A 26898-nucleotide genomic window follows, 5' to 3' on the forward strand; every position below is an offset into this window, starting at 1 on the left:
ATGAGCCACATGCTAACTTCATGGAGTGCCCCCTAGTCTTTCTATTATCTGAAAGAGTAAAGAACTGATTCACATCTACACATTCTAGACCTCTCATGATTTTAAACACCTCTATCTTATCCCCCCTCAGCCATCTCTTCTCCAAGCTGAAAAGTCCTAACCTCTTTAGTCTTTCCTCATAGCGGAGCTATTCCATTCCCCTTATCATTTTGGTCGCCCTTTTCTGTACCTTCTCCATCGCAATTATATCTTTTTTGAGATGCGGTGACCAGAATTGTACACATTATTCAAGGTGTGGTCTCACCTTGGAGCGATACAGAGGCATTATGACATTTTCTGTTTTATTCACCATTCCCTTTCTAATAATTCCCAACATTCTGTTTGCTTTTTTGACTGCCACAGCACACTGAACCGACGATTTCAATGTGTTATCCACTATGACGCCTAGATCTCTTTCTTGATCAGTAGCACCTAATATGGAACCTAACATTGTGTAACTATAGCATGGGTAGACAGTCTCATCACTTTTGGAGATTGGATAAGACTGCAGAGCTGACTGCCGCATCAGAGGTCATCTGTTGGTGCAGACAGTAGTGTGATGTGAAGGTATGCATGGAGGACCATGTGGCCGCTTTGCAGATATCAAGTAGTGGTACTTTCTGGAGATGTGCGATCGAGGTTGCCGTGGCATGTATTTGGTGCGCTGTTTTTCATAGCAGAAGAGAATGCATTGTGATAGCCAGCTCACAGTAGTTCTCTTTGAAACGGGTTTACCAGGAGCATTGGGGTTAAAAGTAAGGAAGAGCTGAGCAGGTCTGGACGGAGATTGAATTCTCTGTTTATAGTAAGCCAGAGCCCGTTTACAGTCTAGGGAGTGCAAGAGACGATCTCGCTCGTTGTTATGGGGCTTTGGTATGAAGGTTTGCAAGGTTATTGTTTGATTGAGATGGAAAGCAGACACCACCTTAGGCAAGAAAGTGGGGTGAGGTCGAAGGGTAACCTTATCATAATAGAATTTTAGGTATGGCGGGTAGTGAACTAATGTTTGAAGTTCGTTTACTCTCCTAGCTGATGTGATCGCTATTTCGCTACAAGAAAAATCACCTTCCATGTAAGGTATTTGATGTGGCAAGTGTCCAAAGGTTCAAATGGAGGCATCATTAGCTGCTCCAGGATAATATTAAGGTCCCAAGGCACAGGTGGCTTTGAGATAAGCGGCCTGAGGCGGATCATTCCACACATAAATTGGGAAACTAGAGGGTGGTTTGAAATAGGAAGGTCGTTGTACGGCTGATGAAAAGCCGCAATAGCACTGATGTGTACTCTAACTGATGCTGTGGCTAAACCAGTTTGGTAGAGAGTGTGGAGGTACTGTAGACATTCTGTAGCGGAAGTGGAGTACAGATCCAGTTTTCGGGATTTGTATCATTTGGAGTAGCAGTGCCATTTGCCTTTATAGTTGCGGCTGGTTGAAGGTTTCCTGGAGGCAATAAGAATATCCTCTACCTGGAAAGGGAGGGCGAGGTATTTTAATACTTTCCTTTCAATTTCCATGCCTTCAGGTGGAGGGTCTGATACATCAGATGAAGGAGTAAGCCTTCTTCCTGTGTGAAGAGATGGTGGTCGGTCCCTAGTGGAATGGATGGGGCTATGGAAAGTCGGATGAGATACGCATGCCAAGCTGAAGCTATGAGAATTATGTCCGCTACATCTTGAATACATTGCTGAGTGGTTCTTGAAATTAGAGGGATGGGAGGATCGGCATAGAGCAAGCCTTCCGTCCAAGGAATTAGGAAGGCTCCCATTCACACACACATCCCAGTCAGCTTTCCATTTAAATACCCCCACACCAGATAAGTTCCCATTCATTCACACACATACACACCTTAGTCAAGTTCCCATTTACACACACCTGACAGGTTCCCATGCACAAAGGAACACACATACCCCCCAGTTGGGTTCCCATACACACAGAAACACACACACAACTCACCAGTCAGGCTCCCATCCACACACACACACACACACACATACCCTAGTCAGGTTCTCACACACATACCCCCAGTCAAGCTCCCATTCACACATACAAACACCCCCAGTCATGCTCAAATTCACATACCCCCCCTCCCCCCAAGTCAGGCTCCTGTTCACACACATCACACCCCCAGGCCAGGCTCTCATTTTCACATGCCCCTCCCCCCCAGTAGGGCTCTCATTCATTCACTCACACACACACACACACACACACACACACACACCATTGGGAGTCAGTCTGCTGCTCCTGCACTAATCAAATCACACAATGAGACTGAGGGACTCTGCCTCATTGGCAGATTGATAAGTATAGCTGCACATTCTCAGTAGGGTATGTTTGAAAGCTGTAGCATCTGAGATCAACGTTCCAGGCCGGGCACCATCCAATGATGTCACATATGTGTGAGGGCTGCCATCCTGCTTGTACTTGGAGAATGTAGTGTATATCATTCAATGTAGAAACTGTCAAGAAGCATGCTAAATCGGTGAGACAGGTCGGACATTAAAGGCAAGAGTTAATTCACACAGACATAAGATTAAACTCCAAAAGAAAGATCAAGATGACACCTCCAGGGAGAAGCACTTTTTGGACACAGACTACTGCATCAATGACCAGAATTATTAAAATAAAATTTTAAACAATCCAGGAACACAAGATTTTTTAAATTAAAATGATCAGACACTTTGGTACTGACATCAAGTACTCAAAGACACAGGTTTCCTATCATATTATGATCCATAAAATTATATCACCCATCAATCCCCCCTCATTGGAATGCCTTCTATGATTCATTAATATTTTCTGAGAATGTCATCTTTTACTCATTCTATTCTGAACTGAGGAAGAGAGTATTAGCTCTTGAAAACTAGTAAAGAAATACCTTTTTATTGGATTAAATAAATATATCACCTTACACATTTTTTAAATTAGTTAACCTTTATTTTGTGCTTTCTAATGAACTAATCAGTGCCAGAGTATGTATAGTTTAGTATAAAATGAGGTCTTAGAGTAGATTTTGACCTTATTGAGCGTACATTTTAAACCAGAGTCTTAGAAACTTTAGTAATGATAAATGTGAGCTTATAATAGGCATCGTACTTAGTATTTGGGATCCGGGTGAGGCATCAAGAGTGCTTTTGCAGTCGAGGGGTGCTCCATCTTTAGTTTCAGATTACAATAATACAGGCTGGAGCTGAGAATTATTTGAGAAATTACTTCCAAAATCCTGGAGCGCGCAGTCCTAACTCAGAATTTGGGTATATAGGGTAAAACATTTGTTTAGTTTTTCATTTCATTTTTTTTCAACAAATTTTGTTTTGTTTGTTGTTGTTTTTTTAATAAAAAAGAATAAACAATAACCCCCTTCCAAAAAAATGGAAAAAAAAAAGAAATGGAACCTCCTGTCTCCACAATGAAAAATGCCAGGGCAAGGATCCTCCCCAGTTGTCACTTATCTAGTCTGGGGGGATCCACTGACTAGGCTTCGGCCTTGCATAGGCCTAGGCTGCTATAGGTCATCACAACCTCAGCCTAAACCCTACGCAAAGCCTAGGCTTGAAGGCCTGGTCCTGATGTCTTGGCCTAGGCCTGAAGCTGGGTCCTGGGACAGAAGCTGGTTTCAGGGTCAGAGGCCAGAATATAGGCCACATAGGTCCTCTTCTTTCTTCTTCAAATGACTGTGTCCACTGGGGACACACCAAAGTAAATAAACTCCATCTCAACCTCCACAGTGAAGGAGGCCCCGGTGTTGGGTCTGGGCCTTGTTTCCAAGGAGTACCTAGTGTAATTCAAGCCTGCCAAGTAACTCATGAATTTGGTTTTGTAATAGTAATAATGCAGAAATGATGTATTAAATATAGTTGGTGCAATGTAAATGAATGTTGTAAGCAAAAAGTTGACTGCCTCCCAACAAGTATAAGCAAACCAAAGAGTTAACCAAACAGCAGCACTATAACTATTTTAGGGGCTATGTCCTGCACTCTTGGACAGAGTAGGTTGCTCCAGCATCTGGCATAGAAACAGAAGATGTGTGGAAGAAAGCAGCATATTCAAGGCTGTATTTTTCTGACATTCAATCGGTGGAGTTCTTCAGGACCCTCAATGAGTCTCTTTTATGCCACAATTTTTTTCAAACTTAAATGAAACATATGGTGCAAACATTTGCAATCTAATTCTAAATGGAAGACAGCATTTACACAAGACTCTGACTTGTCTTGCTGCACAAGTGCCTCGCTGGTTGATACAATGCCTTCTGGATTAATGTAAAATGGGAACATTTAGAAAGGACAAGGAATACAACAATAAGTGCAAGTTGGCCTGGTGATTCAGTGACAGGGCTGAGCGTTGCCATGAGGAGGTCTTGCATTCAATTGCTGGGTCATATCTTCTCACCCAGAGAGACCCATGACTGCAGTATTCTGGAGGGAGTTATGCACAAGGCCCCAGGCTGAGGACTGTTGCTGCAATGACTGGTCTAAGTGCGTTGGGAGGGAGATATAAAATAGAAAGAAAAAACCTCCAGGTAGTGAATGAAGGCTCACAGTACTCTAGCTCAACACGGGCTGATTTTGAATGAGCTGGAAGGGCAAACCCTCTTCTCCCCAAGACAAAAAATATCCGTGAACACAATCATAATAAAAACAAACACAAAGAAATATAAAATTGATAGATCAAATGCTTTATTTTGTAGTGCTCCAGTGTTACAACTGTAGCAGCATTTTTCAGAAAAAAATCTTTCCACAATGTTAAATATATAAACTTTTTTATTCTTCAAATGCTGTTATCTGATGTTAAAAGGAAGAAATGCACTTAAAACTGTAAGCATCTATAAAATATTTCAAATAACACACTCTTTGCTTTCTTCCTTTCTATTTTATAAAAATAGTGTGCGTTTTTAGCAAACATAAGCAGCAATACATTTGGGTTTCAAATACAAGTTAAACACTTTGAGAGGATGAAGTATACGCTATTTACAGAAAAAACAGGATTTCATATTTGATATGTAGACATGAAACATTGTATGGCTTGGTGGAGGTAAGCTAGACTGGAAATCCAGTCATTCAACAATAAACTACAATTAACGTTTGAGATGATAAACACAGCTAAGGGCCATTTATGATGCAGCTTTAAGCAATCTGGCAAACAGAAAAACTGGTCAAGGCTTGTAGAATCTCCCACGAAAGTATTGTAAGTTTATTGGTCTTCCTGTAAAAACATGATTAATCTAATTTTATATCTCCCAAAACAAGGGGGGGGGGGGTTGTCTTCACATCACACGCAAGCAAGACTATAGTAGTAGTTTAAAAACACATTTTTTCTATTTACATTGTTATAGCTTTGCTCACATTTCTAAGCTGTAAAAGAATAGCACATGTTTTATCGTGACACTTTGCACATCTTAACAACAGAAATATTACCAGAACATAGTGCTGGCTAGGAGCAAACAGGGCTGTGGGAGAAAATTGCATCAGTATAATCCAAAATTTAAATACCACTGCTATTTGTCTGTGAGTACCTAAAAATAAAAATTGGCTTCTACTTTATTTTTCCTTCTCTGAAAAATAAAGTGACGTCTAAAATAACATTTGAATTATACATCCAAGAAAATATGTAAATTTCTTAAAAATATGGACTATAGTGGGTTAAGAGTGTTCATCTAGTATCATTATTAACCCTGATAAATACCTTGTGCAAAATAAAGGATGCATGATCTGGTGGAATCTAGTAGAAAGATTAAGGCTGATACGATTAGGATAATGTCAGCAATCTAGTACTTTATTATATTTAAAAATGTAGCCAGAAATTACAGAGCTTAAGTGTAGACAGAACAATAAATTTCACTACTTACATCTGCTAGACTACTGTCAAATTTTTTCTGTTTCTTTAGCACCATAAGTAATAAATGTTTGCAGTCACATATTTAATTCATAGTTCCTTTCTTAAGCAGAATGGGAATTGTCCTTACTGTCAGCTCCTGTTCTATTAAATCCTATTGCAGTTGGGATTTGTGGACACTATTGAACGGAAAGTGTAATTAAGACTAGAAAGTTTTCCTTCCTCCTCCTGCAGTGATTTCTCTAACCAAGTCTTCTGCTGGCCTTGGGCAGACTACTAGTACGGCTGGTGATACAGGAAGAGCATCTTACATATGAACTTCCTCATTGCCCTCAACTTAAAATTCAAACAGCATGGCATGGCCTGGTCTCAGCTTGAAATCATGTTTTGGAGACCTGGAATTTTCTTTGACATGTAAATCTGTTTTGGAAATATCAGGAGCACAGTTCTTGCAAATCAGGTCTATTAAGACTTAGGGGTGAATTTTAAGAGTCACTTATGTTAAAAGGATCATATACACAATTATACAGGGCGAGCGCGAGCAACTCATTTTAAAACCAGGAAATATGTGTATATATATATGTGTATGCAATAGAACACGTGAAAAAGGGACAGATATGGGGTGGGTCGAGGAGTTCTATGGCAGGGCCAACATTTACATGCATAAATCCCGATTTTAAAACTGCTGAACGCAGCTCATGTCGGGCTGTTACCTGTGCATATTTACCTCTGCTCTTTTTCTGATATAAGACAGAATAAAACTCGTTATAGCCAAAATCTCAGGAGTGCAAGCTGAAGAATCAGAGGGGTCTTGAAGACAGAGATAAAATGGACAAATTGGTGGACTAAGTGGTCAAATTGGTTATTTCCTTCACACGCCCATGTTTTAAAAAGTGCTCTCTTGCATGTGTAAATCCTAAGGAAAGACATACAAATAACGTTTTCCTTACGTAACCGCTTAAAATTAGGATCACACATATGCGCACTTGGCATATTTTAAATAGTACACTCGCACTTACGGGTAAGATTTAAAATTACAGCATATGTGGACACGCGCTCATTTTAAAGTAACCATCCGGGATGGTAACTTTAAAACAAGCAAGTGGGTGCCCATATACGCATGCATGGGCGCATGAGCGGGCATACACTGGAATTTTAAATCATGCGTAGAGTTGCGCATGCATGATTTAAAATACACCTACTGCGAGTAAGTGTGCTCCTAATTTTAAGTCATTACGCAAGCAAATGTACTTTGCGTCTCTTCCTCAGGACTTGGTAGGCTTTAATGCACACAGGTAAGCAGATTTTAAAACATGCTCGCGTGAAGAACATTCCCAGTTTTACTGCTTAGTTCACCAGTTTGCCTAGTCTATCTCAAAATCATCCAGTCTGGTTCTTCAGCCTGCACATCCTCCAGTTGACTCGGATCGTTCACCCTGTTGTGTTAGACCCAAAATGCAATTTCTGCAGACTTACACCTCATCAGGAGCAGAGGTAAATATACATGGCTAACAAGCCACCATGCAATGTAGCCTTCAGTTTTAAAACATGACCTTGCACCGGAATGTCCATGCCCCGCCCCTTTTCATCCCCCTTTTTTAGCTTGCACACATATGCACGTAATTAGCGGCTTTTAAAATCTGTGGTTCTCAGGTGCAGTCTCCATACTCGCATATATTGGCCTTTTAGCATGAGCAACGCTTTTAAAATTTGGGCCTAAATGTATAAAGCACATTTTCTTATCATCCACCAGTCCATATGGATGGGGTTTTCTCCCTATCAGCACACAGAGATAGAGAATAAAAGCTTCATTATACCCTTTGTATTTAAGGCACTGTGCTAACTGCAGTTTCTCAGTATTCTCTGTCTCCAAAAGATTGTAGGAGTCCACTCTGCATTCTGACTGCTCTGTGGAGGAAAATTACTCCCTGAAGTGTTAGGTTCTTAACCATCCCTTGGGTCGAGTAGGGTCAAGCAGGGGATCTGTGGTTCTTAGTGAGCTTGCACCCGGTCATCGAGGAGGTTCCAAAGGTCCTGGCTCCCTCATTCCCAGTCCTCTTCTTCCTCTCTTTGAAAACCTACCTTCCTGCCTGTCTAGAATTAGAAGTCTTTTTTACAGGGAAGTAAACCAATTTTTTTTTTTTAAGTTTAGCTGGATCTTTAGGGGTGGGTCCCTTTAAGATGATTAAAAAAAAAAAAAAAAAAAAAGACTGCAGTTTGAGGCAGTGTGTGAAGTCGGCCAGGGAGGCTGCAGGAAGAGGGATTTGCTGGCAGTCCAGTCTGTGGTACCAGGCTGGAAGGACGCTGTAGGTATCACAGAGAGAGAAACTAACCACTGTTCAAAGTCAGTGCTTTGCTTTGTCGCAAGCTGTGGGGAAAATGGCTGTTTCAGGTGAGCACGAGAAGTGGTGCTCCAAATGTGGAGACAACTGTGTTAAGGCCCTGCTATCCCTGGACTTGTCAGGTTTGCATCAATGGTAGGGAGGGCTCTTCTGGGGACCCTCTTTCGACTGTAGACAGTAGGAGATCTGGGGCCAAGAAGTAGCAGTCAGTTCCCAAGGCAGGCTCAAGCAGGGAAGATGGTAGTGCTTCAGCAGCGGCCACTTTGAATTTCGGAGAAGGCTTGTACAGATCCTCCGGAGTTGTTCCCCGTGGCAGGGCACACATCTGGGCAGCATTTTGAGTCAGGAGAGGCTGTCCGACAATGCGATAGCGATAACATATATGAAAAGGCAAGTGGGGAACCAAAGGTCCAGCAGCCACACTGGAGGTGGCAAAGTTACTCTGTTGGGCACAATGGCACTTAAGGCTGCTGTCAGCTTCTCACATTGCCAGGGTTAAGAATGTACAGGTGGATTTCTTGAGAAGAAATACACTAGATTTCAAGGAGGGGAGCTGGCAGAAGCATTCAATCTCATCAGATCTCAGTGGGGGAATCCCCTCATGGATTTGTTGGCAACAGGTTCGAATACCAAGGTGCCAATATTCTTCAGTCGCAAGAAAGAAATAGAGTCCAAAAGTTTGGATGCCTTGTCACAGCTGTGGCCTCAGTGGGTCCCGCTTTATCTGTTCCCACCATAGAAATGGACAGGTCGAGTGGTGAAATACATCGAAAGACATGGAGGTCTGGTGATTCTGGTGGCAACAAAGTGGCCAAGAAAACTGTAGTTTGTGGAATTGATGAGTTTCAACTTAGAGAGGTCATTACACCTTGGTCACATTTCCAATCTTCTATGACAGGGTCAGATTTTCTTGGATCAGGTGGATCACTTTTGTCTCGCAGCTTGGCTCTTGAGAGGAGGTGATTGTGGATTAAGGGCAATTTTGAGGAAGTGATTTCAATATTGCTTCAGGTTAGAAAGGCTTTCATTTCTTTGGTATAAGTTCGGGCCTGGCGTCAGGAGTCGGGCTTGTCTCCATTTTGCACTTCGTTCAGTGACTTATCTTTTTACAAGTGGGTTTGCAGCTCTGAATTCTCTGAGGATGCAAGTAGCAGCATTGTCCTGTTATAGGGATAAGATTCAAAAGTCTTCGCTAGCCTCGCATCCAGATGTGATTAGGTTCTTGAAGGCAGTGAAGCATTTGAAACCGCCGGTTCACAGATTGCTTCCATCCTGGAACCTGAACTTGGTCCTGAAAGTCTTGTGTAAGCCTCCTTTAGAGCCTATAAAGACAGCATCTTTAAAAGATCCTACCCTGAAAGCAGTAGTTTTGGAGGCTATATATATATATATATCCAACAAGATGCACTTCTGGCTTTGTCTCATAGGGATCCTTTCCTTCTGTTTTCAGAGGACGGGCTGTCTATTTGGGTGGTTCCCTCCTTTTTGCCCAAAGTGGTGTCTTCCTTTTATCTGGATCAGTCTGTAAAGCTGCTGGCATTTAGAACAAATTTGGGGGCTACTGCACATTCTTAGGAGTCGAATCTTCTGGATGTCCACAGGATTCATCTGAGATACCTTAGGAGGTCAGATCACCTTTTTGTTTTATTCGCTGCTTGCAACAATGGGGAAAAGGCCTCTGAGGCTTCAGTCACTAAATGGAATAAAGAAACAATTGTATCAGCGTACATTTGCAAAGATCTTCAGGTTCTGCAGGGTCTGAAGGCCCATTTCACTACGGCTCAGGAGGCGTCATGGGCCAAGTGTTAGTTGTATTGCCATAGGGTATTTGTAGAGCGGCCACTTGGTCTTTGCTACATACTTTTTGCAAATGTTACAGATTGGACATTCGTGCCCAGGTCCTTCAAGTTTTGGGATTGTTGTCTTATGAGTAGATCTTGCAGGTTCCCTCTCAGTTTAGGGTAACATGTACATCCCATTCATATGGACTGATTTAGTGGATGATAAGGAAGGAAAAATTGATTCTTACCTGCAAATTTTCTTTCCTTGAGTCCTAACCGTCCATTACTTTGCAGAAGACTGTTCTATGTATATATGTTGTTTCAGGTCAGGCATTCAGCATCTCCTCAATGAAGGGGTGTCAGTACTTTCTGAGTTCACTGAGGTTTGATTCCTTCTCCTTGCTCGTTATGGAGGAGTTGGTTTAGCTTTGTTACAGGGTTACCGATAGACTGCAGGTGGCACAGTGCCTTACGTACCAAGGGTTCAGTGAAGCATTTATTCTTTGCCTCCATCTGCTGATAAGGGAGAAAAACCCACTCGTATGGACTGGTCTGGTTAGGACTCAAGGAAAGAAAATTAGAGATAAGAACCAATTTTTCATTTTTTCTTGACAGACATCTTCATTGGGGTCATCCTTGGATCTGAGTATCCTAGGCTAAGAAAGGGCTTCTGATTTGGTCTTACTATTTATTTATTTATTTGAAACTTTTCTATACCGACATTCATGAAAAGACATATCACATCGGTTTACATCGAAACAAATTAGAAAACATGGGTAACAATCACATCTGGATTACTAGGTCTCGGGGGTAGAGTAGGGCCCACAGCATAACTTTCACAGAAAATTCTAAAAGTCTTAGAGCATTCTAAGCTGTGGGGATCCCTGGTTGTATCCTTGTCTATGGGTTGGATTGTCAGTATTTCTGCACATGGCTTTTCCTTTTAACTGGGATAGGCTTCACCTAAGGCTAAGAGCAAGCCTCCTTAAAGAGGGAGATGATCCAATGTTTGTGGGCCCAAGCTTCAAGTTTCGAAAGTTGGATCCTTTTCCTTGATGTATGTGGAAGGAATCTCAAAAATAGGGAGGACTCATTAGGCCATAACTGAAGGGGGGAGGGGGAATAAAAGAACACACACAGTTCGAGGGCAATAAACTCTGTGGACCTGCAAGTCAATTTTGAAAGGAAAACTTCCAGCAGAGATTTCCTTTGAAATTCTGGCTATGGACTAGTGCTGTGGGGTTTCTTTACCTTGCATTTTTTGTAAATGCGAAGTATAAGGGGTAAAATACTCACTAGGATTTTAAAATGAAATCCCCACACATACATTAGAATCTCCGCCACAACCTTGTCCCCTAGAGCTACCTCTTTTTGCCATGGGTAAAAGTATGCATGCTGTGGAAGGCACACATGCGTATGGGGCAGGGAACAATTTTCAAAGAGGCTTTTTCTGTGAGTAAACACCTGTTTATCCAAAGAAATCCCTTTGAAAATCGGCCCCTTAATATTAAACTTGCACAATCACAAATTCACATATCCTCTCAGAACATAATAAAAAATAACCAACCAGCGTACTTGTGTCAGAACTAAAAGGCATCTGACTTTCTGGTTCTTATATAACTGAAATCATCATCTGACATGTCCCATGCAAAATAACTGTGATTAGTGATCATTCACTCATAGGAAGGGTTTACTGGAGTGATATACTAAGAGCTTGATAAATCAGTGCAAAAAAGGATAGCCTCCAAAACAACTGGACACCGTTACCTTTTCCCTTATTTACTTGAATCTGTCTTATCATAACTGGTGAGTGCAATTCAATAAACCCCCATTCAGGGCCAAGTATCTATTTCTATTTAACACCTCTTAGGACGCTCAGAAATCAAACATCATAGAACCACCAAACTGATCTCCATCTTTACTCTGTGCCCCTCCAAGGCTTTCTGGAATTCTGATACTCTTTTGGCTTCCACTAGCTCCACTGGGTGGGCAGTTCCATACATTTACCATTCTTTCTATGAAGAGATATTTGTTTCTATCAGTCTCATACCATAACTACTTGTTCTAGAATGTCCCTTCCACAGAAAACAATTGCCACTTATATCTGAAGTATCAGAATGTCTCTATCATAACCCTCTTCTGTTCTAGTGTATAAAGTTGGGCCCATAATCTTTTGCCATTTTTGTAGCCCTCCTCTGGATTGTCTTTGGCCATGTCCTTTTGAAGAAACAGCCTTTAGAATTGGATGTAATATTCAATATAAGTTCTCACTAATGATTTGTACAGAGGCATCATTATCTCCTTTTTTTTTTGTTTTACTGCTGGTTCTACCTCTCCTTATACACCATTGCATTCCTCTGGCTCTGGCCACTGCCCTGTCATGCTGTTTGACCATTTAAGATCATTAGATATGATTACCTCAACATTCCTACCCTGTTTGATGCACCTCGGTACTTCATCCTACTCTACACCAATTAGTTTTCTGCACCAGAAATGCATGTCTGCACTTTTCTTTGCATTCAATCATACAATATGTATATACAAATCACGTTTACTGTACACAGGCCTCAAATGTATATATTGCTTTGTAAAATGAGTCTTTCAGGTACCTACTCTGTGATCGCCAACATCTTCTCAATCTCCTGGCTTAAATAATGTTATTAGCACTCAGGTGCTGTTCAGCAAAAATAAAATTCTGAGATGAGGCCAGATAGTGGGGCAATCATTGGCTAATAGTGGCTGGCTGAAAAAAAAATAATCAATGTATAAAAACAAGAAAAAGATACAGGAAAATCAAGTTTACATGTTAATCCCAACTAGTCCACTTTATCTGGGAAGCCATTCAAAAGAAAAAAAAAATAAGGTAATGCGTCTAAACATAGAACTATAGGTATCCCAAGATTTCCTGATTTCTCTCATTGTAAATGTTATAGAAATTCAATAAATTATAAATTAAAAAAAAAAATAATGCTTTGCAGTGTTATTTATTTTATCAATAAACTGAACAGTCAAAAAACATCAATACTAAATATAACCCAGATGTTTCAGTGTTATGAAATAACTTCTCATAGAACAGCAGCAAGAATTTTGGTAGGAGCCAAAGCAACGGACATATAACTCCCATCCTAAGTCACATACATTGGTTCCCAGTCCAAAGCAGGATTGAATTTAAAAATTTCTACTTTGTTTTCCGATGTGTCAACAATATGGTCTCTGACTACCTCTCTGATTTTCTTTTCTCCTACACCCCCACTTTGCTCCTCCCAAATGGCCTTGCTATCCTCCCCTATTCTGGCTTCTGCCAGACTACCTTGCATTCACCTCTGATTTCTGGAACAAGATACTGCCATCCTTATGCCAAGAGACTTACTTCATCTTCAAGTAAGGAGCCAAGCCTATTTATTCAATCAGGTCTTCCTCTTTCATAAGAGCATGCCATACTGGGTCAGACCAAGGGTCCATCAAGCCCAACATCCTGTCTCCAACAGTGGCCAATCCAGGCTACAAGTACCTGGCAAGCACCCAAAAACTATCCCATGCTAATGATGCTAGTAATAGCAGTGGCTATTCCCTAAGTAAACTTGATTAATAGCCGTTAATGGACTTCTCTGCCAAGAACTTATCCAAACCTTTTTTGAACCCAGCTACACTAACTGCAGTAACCACATCCCCTGGCAATAAATTCCAGAGCTTAATTGTGCGTTGAGTGAAAAAGAATTTTCTCCAATTAGTTTTAAATATGCTACATGATAATTTCATAGAGCGCCCCCTAGTCCTTCTATTATTCGAAAGTGTAAATAACCAATTCACATTTACTCGTTCTAGGCCTTTCATGATTTTAAACACCTCTATCATATCCCCTCTCAGACATCTCTTCTCCAAGCTGAAAAGTCCTAACTTCTTCAGCCTTTCCTCATAGGGGAGCTGTTCCATCCCCTTTATCATTTTGGTCGCCCTTCTCTGTACCTTCTCCATCGCAACTATATCTTTTTTGAGATGCGGCGGCTAGAATTGTACACATCTAAATGGCAACAAGCAGTGACAATATTAAGAAAGAGACTCCCACACTATCTCTTAACCACTAGAACTTGATGTTGAGACCACCGCATCACTAAAGAAGATTTTCTTACTCAGTGACTCTCTCCCGCGATATTAAGATCTTTATCCCCTATCCATCCTTCCTTCTACTACTCTAAATAATCAAATTAATCTCCCCTCCCCTCTAATCTTATCTTTACATACTTTCTTCCTGTTTGTTCCCTATTAGACTGTTAATTTTGCAATAATGTGATAAGTATGTAAATATAAATTAATTTCAATCCACTTTAAGATTAATTTGAAAAAGGCAGAATATCAAAAGTCAATCAATAAAAATCATTTTCATCTGTGGGCCATGGCACTTCTGAAAATTCTCAGTTTCTCTAGCTTAGCTGCTTTCTTCATTATACATTACAACCCCATCAACTTTCAGTCCTGTAACCTTCAAAGTTCTAAATGCATGCAAAATAATTTTGTATTTGCTTCTAAATATAATGGCACTGTTAAATCTCAATAGTGTTATCTTTTATGTAAAAAAAAAAAGAAGTTAGTTCTGACCTTGTACAATAAGAACTGAATACATAGTTCAGGAAATATTTTTGCAAAGCTGATGTCCGACAACTAATTAATGTTTCCACTTCAGCTATCATGAAAATATATTTTAACCACACAGTAGATCAGGCCTGGCCATCACATATTGTCAGTCTGAATGTCTCATATTTCCAAAATGACTTCTACTACCAGAAGTGCACTTTAAGAACTAATCCAGAAATATATCACAAAATGTGCATTTCCGTCAGAAGAATAACTGCTTTGAATCTACAAAAATCAAAAACATCTTAAGATAATTACATTCTTGGGAGCAATTTTCAAAAGGATTTCTGCAGGTAAAACCCATGGGAAAACTCCCTCTGAAAATTGCCCCAACACTTCAGTAAGGAAAAAGGGTAGGGCTGGGGACAGGGCTGTAAAAATCTATTTGTAGTTGCTGCTGAAAATTGTTCTCTTTATGCATAATCCTTATGCAGGTTATCCCATTTTGTGCCTACACTGAAATCCTTAGTGATTCAGGATTGGCCAGTATCTGGCACCATGTCTATACAATATTATGAGGAACAATCATTCCCATACTAAACAAACATCAATTAAGGTAAAATTTTGTTCAGTGAGTTAGGTACTTTGTTAATAGGATGCTTTATATGCCTGTAAAGAGATTCAATAATGAAGTATGAAGCAGAATTTGGATTTGTAGAAATCTAACAGGGGCTGTAATATAAATGCTTCTGTTATGGCTCCCAGAACTCTAAGACCACTGACTCATTTCACCTTTTAAAGTCCTTAGTGGCCAGATTTGGCTTTGAACCAGTGATCTAGAGGTAGAAATGCTGTGAAATTCCCTTGAGCCATCCAGTCCCCATTAATTGGGGCTTATGTGTGCAAAGTAGTTTAGGCAGTCTTATCTTTCTGAATGGGGCTGGTACTATGATTTTTTGACAGGCACAAAAGAAGAGAAAACTCATCTTACATAAAATTCTAAAGCTGCTCTTTCTTCCAACCAGCTAGATACCCAGTGGTAAGGATGCCTAATTAGGATTTAAGTTTCACATTGACTTTAAATAATCAATATTAAAAGTAAATAAAATATATTGATTGAATAATTTTTTGTCATTTTGTAGGGCCAGCTTTACTAAACAGTTATTCCATGGGTACAAATTGGGAGAAGTCACCTGCATCTAGTCCACAACTTTAATTTTGCTATCTAAATCAAGCTACATAGTAACTTAGTTCACTAGGTGGCGCAAATGGGCTTTTGATTCCCAAATGAGACATGATTTACCTCTTTTATATATCAGTGAAGTTCTTTTTTTTTATTTTAGAAACTGGGCCACTGTCCTCCTTTACCTGCACAATATCTTACACTGAAGGTAAAACATACTATTAACACTAGTACCAGACAGTTTCTTAAATGATAGAGAAAACATATACACATTTAAACAAATCCAAGATTTATCCTCCAAGAGGCAGCTTTGTGTGAAGTAAACATTGGCATTTAGTATTAAATCAACTAAACTGGATTTCTCTGGTATGAACACTCCTGGTGCCTTAAAAAAGGTGACCATATCTGAAGTTTCACATCCACATTATATTTAATTAATCCAACCAGATTTTAAGAGGCATTTGCTCCAGCATTCAACGCAGGCTAACATGATCACAGCGTACATAGAATGGAGTCTGAATTAAGGAGAAATACACTGGGGTACATTTTAAAAAACAGCGCGCGCGCGTACTTTTGTTCATGCAACCGGCACGAACAAAAGTACGTCGGATTTGAAAAAATACGCGCAGCCTGCCTGCGTTCCCTCCGAGGCCGCTCCAAAATCAGAGCTGCCTCGAAGGGAGCTTTTTTTTTTCACCCCCCCCCACCTTTCCCTCCCTTCCCCTATCTAACCCACCCCCCCACCCTACCTAAACCCCCCCCCCCCCCACCTTGTTCGATGGAGTTACGCATGCCGGTTGGCCTGGCCACGACACAGGCCGCTGTGTCGGGGCACTCGGCCACACCCCCGGACCGCAGACACGCCCCCCCGGACTGCCCTTTTTAGCAAGCCCCAGGACTTACGCGCGTCCCGGGGCTTTGCATGCGCCGGTGGCCTATGCAAAATAGGCGCGCCGGCGCTCAGGGCTTTTAAAATCTACCCCACTGAGCGCATTAAAACTTTGCGCTGATAATACAAAAGGACAACATTATTTTTTGCTAATTGTAAAACTAGTATATGGTATTAATTGGATAGAACAGATCACTGATGTTTGTATAATGCATAAAACAAAAAAAAATGCACTGAATAATAAGGATAAAACTAAGGAAATATAAATTTATGCATAAAAATTGTGCCTACATCTGAAGAGTTGACAGTTAATATTTATTGCTCTTATTCCATCCTTGTATTCCTTTCACATTCTATACTACTTCAGTATTCTATTCATATTACTCTGAGCAATACAGCAGCAGAGGATTCTGCAGGTTCAGCATAAATAAAAAGTCAAAAGCAATGTCCAAGTAATAAAAATGCCAAGAAAGGTACACAGGACTAAAAGCCTTGGCTACTCCTGTAACGGAGAAGCAGTAGTAAAGATATATGCTATCACCTGACCTTCAACACCATTTGTACCATTCCTGAAATGCACAGTGTTTTCTGTTACCCTGCAGAACCGAAAGTCATTTACTATTATTTCTGGAAACAGCTCATTTACTAAAAAATGCCAAAGCAAACCAGAAATCTATATGTCCCTAAGAGGAATAAGGCATGACGGTGCTTAGCAGTAGAAACTGTTTCCTATCACCTGCAAATGAAACTAAATTCCTCATATACTTGGTCAGCTTGTTTCATTTGACTAATCCAGCATCTGAAAAGAAATGGCAGTAATAAGCTGCTGCAATGCAACCAGAAATTCTGCAGGCTTACTTCAAAGCAGCATATTTACAGTGGCAAAGATAAATCAAACAACAACCAGCACACAACACTAAATTTCATAAAATATATGTAAGCACTTCAGTAAGTGCCAAACTTATTGCTGAAAAGTCACTTTAATATGCTTATATTTAATAACATTTTTGCCTTGTACTTACTGTACTAACTCCAGTTACTTTACATTACTACATCAATGTAGCAATAAACAGGGTCAACAAATATTCCATAGCACTGTCATCTCTTACAAGGAAAACAAACATCTGGATAAATAAAAGGTGTTGGAATTTATTTGCTATGGAGCTCAAATACTTATTCATAAAAAATAATTAAAAAAAAAACTTCATAAAAAATGTACCGATTTTCTTGTTTAAAAAATATTTTCTTATAAAAGCTTTGTCCACTTTCAAAATTGATGACTTCTGATTCTTCAAGGGGTCAAGAAATAAAGCACTCAGTTTAAATATTTTGTTGGAAAGAAACCCACTTTGGTGCTTTCTTAACATGATTTAATTTAGTTCTTAACAGCTAAACATTCCAGCTGCAAAGCTGTAATACCAGCATAAAAACACTTCTCTATAAAAAAAAATAAAGGATAAACATTATCCATCTATTTTTATAATAGGTTTATATAAATTTAGGGATTTTTTTGTTGTTGTTATTGTTCGAGTGTATTTTTTTGTTCAAACTTTAGTCTTTGATGTGAAAACACTAGCATCAACCTTCTTAACTCAGGCTTCACTGGTGAGCTCCAGTTAATTTGCTCAGCTGTCACCATCCTCCTTCTTCTATAAATTAATACAACCTTAGCCACTTGAATCTATTCTGTTCTTATCCAATTCTGAAGCTTTACACCCAAACCTCGTTTCCTTCAATATGTTGTGCTTTTCTCCAGCTTGTGCTTTGTAAGGAAGTACTTAAAAAACTCATAGACAGACCATGAGATGGCAGTGGAAGGCATTTGATAAATCACCCGTGCCTGGGCCCCTTTAAAAAATCCAGAGACACCACCCAGCTTGTAAACAGTTCGAAAGGCATTGACCATTCCTGAGAGATGTCCACTGATGTTCACTGAACTTAATGCCATGTTTTCCTGAGTGTTGAGCAATGTCTTACACACGTCGAGAGGAGTGGTGGCGGCAGCGGCCACAGCCCCAGCTACTGCCCCTGAGATAATGTGTGAGCGGGGATTGTAATGCCGGTGAGGGTTGATATGCTCCTGCATAAATTCATACATGATGAAGTGAATGGCTTGAAAAGGGATGTTCATTGTTAGCTGGGTGGTGTAACTGCGATAAAACGCTCTCACCCCTTCTGTTCGGCTCACTGTCTTTATGCAGTCCAAGACAGACTTGTAAGGGGAATTGTATATCTGCATCCGCTGCTTTACAACTGTCATTCAGCAATAACCAAGGTACAATCGGTTGAAGATCATGAAAGGTTTTCCATGGTACAGCGAGAAAGCCATGTTAAAAGAACAAGGGGGTGGAGAAATAAGAAGCCAAAAGTTAGACACATATTTCTTGTAATAAAAAACAAGAAAAACTTTTTTGAATTGCTGTTAAGGCCTCATTAAAGCAGCAGTTTTCAGCTGCACTTTATGGAGCTCAAAAGAACTGACAAATCAAAGGAGAAATTACTACTTACCTGATAATTTCCTTTACTCTAAATAGGGAAGGCCAATCCCCACCAGTGGGTTATGCACCTGGAGACGGAGCAAAAGCTGAGGTCATGATACATAGTCCCGCCCCAACATCAGCCCGCCAGTATTCTCTGGAAAAGTCAAACTGTGGACAAACTAATTATACTTAAACATTATCATTAACAATTAACCACTCATGCTTCCAACCTAATGGGAACACTGAGCTCAGCCAAAAGTAGTAATATATTCACTAAACTAAGGGGCCAGCTAAACTACTTACCAGTTTTCAATGAACAGCAGGAATCACATTCTGCAAAGTTCGCCCAGAAAAGGCTAACCAAAACATAAAACCTTGGCTGCCTAGGGCAGATCAGGAATTGGCCTGCCCTCATTAGAGGAAAGGAAATTATCAGGTAACTGGTAATTTCTCCTTCCTCTGCATTCAGGCAGGTGTGAGATGCACCAAAGCTAATCCCGAAGATGGCAGGATTCTGCCAGCAGTTCAGTTAATACCATCCACACAAACGGAGCATCCTAGCCCGAACATTAAAGTGGTAATGCTTGGAAAGGGTATGCAAAGATGACCATATCACTGCTCGGCAGGCGACAACAAACGAAGTTCTGCTCACAATACCATCTGAGCCCTTGTGGAATGCGGTCTAATCTGTTTTGGCAAAGCCACCTCAGCAGCCACATAGGCAGCCGTAATGTCTTCTTTAACCCAACGGACTATAGTCACCCGCATCGCCAGAGCACCCTGCTTACCGCCACCATGGAGCACAAACAGGCGATTCAACTTCCGGACAGATTTAGTCACCTCCAAGTACCACAGTAAATGTTGCTTGATGTCCAAGAAATGCAAAAGATGATACTCACTTTCACCTCTGTCCCTATCCAAGGTGGGCAGGGGAATGGACTGATTCAAATAAAACTCCGAAACCACTTTTGGCAAAAATGAAGGCACAGTCTGAAGCTGTACTGCTCCTGGAGTCATACGCAAAAAAGGCTCATGGCAAGAAATAGCCTGCAGCTCGGAGAGCCGACGTGCCGAACAGACTGCTATCAGAAAATCCGTCTTCAAGGTAAGCAACCGCAAGGAAAGAGTACGCAGCAGCTGAAAGGTCGGACTTGACAAATGGAACTTGCTCTGAAGAGAGAGCGGTGTTAAGCGGAGTGCCGCAAGGATCGGTGTTGAGACAGGTTCTGTTCAATATCTTTGTGAGCGACATTGCGAACGGGATAGAAAGTAAGGATTGTCTTTTTACAGATGATACTAAGATCTGCAACAGAGTGGACACACTGGAAGGGGTGGAGAGAATGAGACGGGATTTAAGGAAGCTGGAAGAATGATCGAAGATATGGCAGCTGAGATTCAATGCCAAGAAGTGCAGAGTCATTCATATGGGGTGTGGAAATCTGAAAGAACTGTATTTGATGGGGGTGAAGGGCTGAATTGCACAGAGCAGACCTTGGAGTGATAGCGTCTAACGATCTGAAGTCGGCAAAACAATGTGACAAGGCAATAGCTAAAGCCAGAAGAATGCTGGGCTGCATAGAGAGAGGAATATCAAGTAAGAAAAGGGAAGTGATTATCCCCTTGTACAGGTCCTTGGTGAGGCCTCACCTGGAGTACTGTGCTCAGTTCTGGAGACCGTATCTCCAAAGGCACAGAGACAGGATGGAGGCGGTCCAGAGAAGAGCGACCAAAAAGGTGGATGGTCTTCATAAAATGACTTATGAGGAGAGATTGAAGAACCTAAATATGTATACCCTGGAGGAGAAGAGGAGCAGGGGTGATATGATACAGACTTTCAGATACTTGAAAGGTTTTAATGATCCATGGTCAACAACAAACCTTTTCCGTTGGAAAAAAATCAGTATAACTAGGGGTCTCTATTTGAAACTCCAGGAGGAAGATTCAGAACCAATGTCAGGAAGTAATTCTTCTCGGAGAAGGTGGTGGATGCCGGGAATGCCATTCTGGATGAAGCAGAAGAAGACTAAAACTGTGAAGGATTTAAAGGGGGCATGGGATAAACACTGTGGATCCATAAAGGCTAGAGGATGGGAATGAAGAAAAGAGCCATGGGGGTGGCTTACTGGAATGGTGGCTACTACCCTTATTCAATAAGCCTTCACACATTAATACAACTCCAACATTGCTCTCTGCTTCAACGGCAAGAGGAAATGTGGAAAAGAGGATTTGCATTCAGCCAACAACCAACAATTACTGAACTACAGTCTGGGTAAACAAATAAGCATGGGGGTAGCTTGCTTATTGCGGTGGTTACTACCCTAAACCAATTAAACCTGATACTTCACTTTGAATGCATATCTAGCATTGCTCTCTGATTCAACGGCAGGGGGAAATGTGGAAAAGAAGATTTACATTCAGACAACATCCAACAAGGCATTGATCTGTGCAGTCTGGGTAAACAAGCATCAGGGTAACTTGCTTGATGCGGCGGTTACTACCCTTAACCATTAAGCCTTATGCTTCACCTTTGATGCAATTCCAACATTACTCTCTGCATCAACGGCAGGGGGGGTGGCAGGAAATTTGAATCAGTTACCAACAAGGGCCCTGAGCTTGGTGGTCAGTGAAACAGATAAGTATGGGAAAATAAGTGTGGGAGCTTGCTGGACAGACTGGATGGGCCATTTGGTTTTTTTCTGCCATCATTTCTATGTTTCTATACAATTCCAGAACCAATTTAAGGTCCCACAGAGGCACTGGAAGCCGCAAAGGGGGACATATATGCTTCACTCCCTTAAAGATACAGGACATGTTGGGATGGGAAGACAAAGGCCTTCCATTGACTCACCCCCTATAACAACCAAGGCGCTGCAACTTGCTGCAACTTGAGCTTTCAAGGTGTTAAGGGCCAAGCCTTTATGCAAGCCATCCTGTAAGAATTCCAACATTAAAGGAATATCCACCTTGAGAGGTTGAGAACCTCGCTCAGAACACCGGGCCTCAAAACTCTCCAAACCCTAACATAGGCTAGAGAAATAGAAAATTTCCTGGCCTGAAGTAAAGCGGAAGTCACTGCGGGTGAATAACCCTGCTTCAAAAACCGAGCCTTTTTAATGGCCAAACCGTAAGACAAAATTGACCCAGATAACTTGTGTAGAAAAGGTCCCTGCTACAACAGATTCTTCTGAAGCGGTAGACCACCAGCAGTCTCTGCAGATCAGCATTCCACAGCTCTGAGCCCAATCCAAATCCACTAAAAGGACGGTGTTGGTTTGACTTGCAATCTTCCAGACAATCCTATCAGGGGCTGGGGGGGGGGGGGGGAGCATACAGCAGGAAGCCTTGTGGTCACTCCTGAACGAGAGTGTTGATGCCCAGTGCTTTCAGGTTCCGCCTGCGACTAAAAAAGCACGGAACTTTCACGTTGTTCAAGGTTGCCAATAGGTCTAGATCTGGGTGGCCCAGCGGTCCACAAGGAGCTGAAAAGCTTCATTCGCCAGCTCCCATTCTCCTGGGTCCAAGTTTCTCCTGCTGAGGAAGTCGGCTCTTATAGTGTCCTTTCTGGCAATGTGAGAGGCGGATATGCCTAGAAGATGTTGCTCTGCCCACACTATGCATGTATCTATTTCCCCCAGACACTGTTGACTCTTGGTTCCACCCTGATGATAGATGTAAGCCACTGTCGTCGCACCGTCTGACATTTGAATCGCCCAAGCTTCTAGATGCTCAGCGAAATGCAAGCACGCTAACAGAACCATCCGTGCTTCCAATTGGTTGATACTCTACTGTCGATACTCTGCATTCCAGCGACCTTGCACTATCAACTCCTGACAGTGGGCACTAAGCCAGAAGGCTTGCATCTGTCATGAGCACAACCAATCCAGTATCTCCAGGGAAACTCTCTTCCTGAGATGCTCCACCTGTAACCACCAGTGCAACTGAGACCTCACCTCCAATAGTGGGAGCAGCCTCACCGCATAGTTCTGCGACCGCAGGTTCCATCGGGAAAGCAACGCGCGTTGAAGAGATCGCATGTATGCCCTTGCCCAGGGAACCACTTCCAATGCAGCAGCCATCAACCCAAGACCTAAAGATAAGACCACAAGGTGGGGCGAATAGAGCTTGTCAGGGTTTGAACTCGAGTCATCGACCTTTGGATTCGAGTCTCTGGCAGAAATACCACAAATAACTTTTCAGTTGCAAGCCCTTCTCTATGGAACTCCCTTCCAGACAATCTCAGATTAACTCCCTCTAGCAAACACTTTAAGAAACTTTTAAAAACGTATTTATTTAAACTTGCTTTTAATTAATCACTATATTTTAACATTGTTTCTCACACTCTTATGATTACTTTGCTTTTTAACTTGTGTAATGTCTTTATTGTTATGTTGTACTTTTATTATGCATGTGTAACATTGTAAACCACTTGGGTCCACCACCATTGTATCAAGCGGTATATAAGAGTTTTCAAATAAATAAATATATAAAAAAATAAATACTTTGCCATGCTTCGTATCAAAGCGAACTCAGAGATACTCCAGAGTCTGAACCAGCTGCGAATTAGTCTTGGCCAGATTCATTACCTAGCCTAGTTCCTGTAGTAATGAAACTACCTTGCAAGAAGCTTGAAGACACTCTTCCATGCTCTTGGCTCAAATCAACCAGTTGTCCAGATAGGGATGAATCAGAATGCTGTCCTTGCAAAAGGCCACTGTTACCACCATCATGACCTTGGAAAAGGTCCTGGGCACAGTGGCTAGCCCGAAAGGCAAGGATTGAAACTGGTAATGACGATTCAGAATAGCAAACTGTAAGAACCATTGATGTTCCTGGAAAATGGAAATATGCAGATATGCCTCCGTGAGATCCAGAAACATGAGGTATTCCCCTGCATATACTGCCATTATGACAGAGCACACCGTGTCTATCCTGAAATGAGTGACTCGCAAATGATGACTGGCACCCTTGAGATCCAGTATGTGTCGAAAGGACTCTTTCTTCTTGGGCACAACAAAATAAATGGAATAAAGGCCCATATTTTGCTGCAATTCGGGGACAGGAATCACAGCTTTCAGGTCTAACAGCCTTTGCAACGTAGCTTCCACTACGACCCTCTTCTTCTGAGGGGAATTGCATGGAGATATCATAAAGGCATCTGGAGGAATACAAAGAAATTCTAGCGCATATCTGTCCCGAACCACTTTGAGGACCTATTGATTCGAAGAAATCTGGGCCCATCTGTGATAAAAACAAGATAGGCGCCCACTTATCTTCTGCAGCAACAGGTGAGCCTGCAAATCTTCATTGAGAAGATTCAGGGGCTTCACTTCCGGAGCCGGCATCCTTTCGAAGCGTTCAGGGGAGAAAGGACTGAGATCTGCAGAAGGGATGGGTTCTCTGGGAAGAGCTTCCCCTGTAAGGCCAAAAATGCCAGAGGTCTTAAGAGCGTCCACTTGCCTGAAAAGTCCGGGAAACCAGCTTCTTGTCCTCTGGCAAACGAGGGACCTGGGTTGCCCCCCATGTATTTGCCATTTTTTCCAACTCACTGCCAAACAAAAGCGAACCCTTGAAGGGCAGCTTAGTGAGATTGGACTTTGAAATAGCATCTGCTGACCAGTTGCACAGCTACAGCTGCCATCTATCCACTATAACAGAAGCAACTCCTCTGGCAGCTGTGTGAACCAGGTCACAGACTGTATCAGCTAAGAAGGCAGTCCCTGGTTCTACCATAGGTCCACTATCTGAAATGGCGTTGCCAGATTGAGAAAGACTCATGGTAGCTCGAGCTATCAGAGAACAACAAGAAGCAATTTGCAAGTTCATCGCCACTGCCTCAAAGGCTTGCTTTAGGATAGCCTCAATTCTCCTATCCTGCACATCCTTAAGAGCTGCACCTCCCTTTACCAGGATGGTGGTTTGTTTCGTGACAGAACACACCAAAGCATCCACCTCAGGGAAATGCAACTGCTCTCTGGCCTGGAGATCCAAGGGCTATAAACCCACCAAGGTGTGTCTCCCTTTAAAGGATGCCTCTGGCGCACTCCATTCATCACATCCAGGAGGGGAAGGAACATGAAGCCTTGCTTAGAGTAACAAAAAAATGGGGCCCTTCTTCAGCACCCCTGAGAAGTCACTTCCAGGCACTCCAAGGGTTTCAAAGTCTGAGAGATCAGGCTCGGCAACTCATCTCTATGAAAGAAATGGAAAATAGTTCTATGTGGCTCCAAATGTGGGGGAATCTCCCTTCCTCAACAGGGGAGCCACCACCATCATCGCTGTCATCTTGATCCACATGTATTCGAACCTTGTCAGGCTGCATTGCGCCACAGTGCTTGACTGTGATGGCAGACACAGGAGAAGTCTGAGCACTCGGACCTAAACTAGTAGTATTGTTGACTCAGATGATGCCCTTGTAGAAAGGTCTGTAATCCCTGGAAGAATTCCACCCAGGAAAGGGTTGGCGGCTCCATTCCAGGCCACATAGGCCCGAACCTGACATCTTAAAAGCAAGTCTCCCCCGAAGACACGTCCAGTGGATCAACTGTAGGAGGGGACAGCCGCGTCATGTCACCTTCAGTCCCACTCACCTCAGACTGAGGAGATGGACCACAGTCTATAAAATCATAAGGAGGCAAATCCCCCAAGCATCCAGGAAGCGCTGACATAGGCTTGTAGAAAGCTCCAGCTTTATCGCCCTGATGTGGCATGCAGCTCAAATAGATAAGCACTTAGACTTCTTTGCCGCTGGCAACATGGTTGTAATGCGCTCAGTCAGACATATAGGCACACACCCAGCTAGATGCACAAAACATGCATCCAGGTACCCGCGCATAAAAAGCATGCCCAAACTGGGTCCACAAAAAACGTGCATCCAGATACATGTGCTTTAAAAAGCGTCCATGCTATGCACACAAAATGTGCATCCAGAGAAGACACCAAACCTAGACATACAGAATGTGCATCCAGAGAAGACACCAAACCTAGACATACAGAATGTGCATCCAAAAGAACTGCTCAGACAAACACACGCGGCTGAAACGAGACGTGGAGATAGTCGCACAATGAGATGAATAAGCGAGTGCCGACGACACACATTGAAAAACACGCAAACTAACTGCCGCAGCCTACCACATGCCAAAAAGAAGCCTGAGAGAGGGGCCTAGCCAAAAGACTGCTCAACCCACTGTATCTGAACTGCCTCCACACCTCACAGAACTCTCCAGAGACAGGAGCAGGAAAAGTCAAACGTTGAGGAAACAGACTCGATAGAAGAATAGGAACGCATTAGTGAGGAGTTTTCCCTTTCCCCTTTTTTTTTTTTTTTTTAACATAAAGCAAAAACTTTTAAACTGAACTCAGCCCTGTCTGGCTAAGAGCGGGACAAGGGCCCGGCTACAGGGGGTGAGGGCGAAAGCCTTCACCACCAAGCCTCTCTCGGTCTGCAACTGCTAATAATTTTTTAAGTCCACGCCACCCAAGGCTACTAGATTGAAGGCTCTCTATTGAGGGAGGAAAGGAACCAAACGGTATCACATCAGAAGGCAAGCGGTGCTTTATAAATGTCTCGTCTTCTAGATGTCTTTTTCTTCTTCTTCTATTTTTTTTTTTAAATAGGCAATCCCCGATAGGGAAATTCATGTCCACCATCTGTTGGAGACGGAGAATAATGGCAGGCTGATGTCAGGGCGGGACGATATATCTCTGATGTCAGCTTTTGCTCCTTCTCCATCTGCTGGCAGAGGTACATAACCCACTGGTGGGGACTGGCCTGTATGAATGCAG

At 42.0% G+C, this 26898-nt stretch overlaps 1 protein-coding gene across 3 annotated transcripts in view; it reads right to left on the reverse strand.

Moving 5' to 3' along the window:
• Window positions 1–4691: 4691 nt before the first annotated feature.
• The window catches only part of SLC25A37 (solute carrier family 25 member 37), a 122660-nt gene continuing 100453 nt past the window's right edge, over window positions 4692–26898 (reverse strand). For 2 of the 3 annotated variants that reach the window (XM_029604118.1, XM_029604120.1), the window contains exon 4: window positions 16523–18889. In XM_029604118.1, the coding sequence (XP_029459978.1) occupies window positions 18369–18889 (521 nt within the window). In that variant the 3' untranslated portion in view covers window positions 16523–18368. Of the gene's footprint in view, window positions 12736–16522; window positions 18890–26898 lie in introns of those variants that run through there. The other variant, XM_029604119.1, reaches the window with a different exon arrangement.

The sequence above is a fragment of the Rhinatrema bivittatum genome, chromosome 5, assembly GCF_901001135.1.
Source record: "Rhinatrema bivittatum chromosome 5, aRhiBiv1.1, whole genome shotgun sequence".
NCBI classification, from domain to species: domain Eukaryota; kingdom Metazoa; phylum Chordata; class Amphibia; order Gymnophiona; family Rhinatrematidae; genus Rhinatrema; species Rhinatrema bivittatum.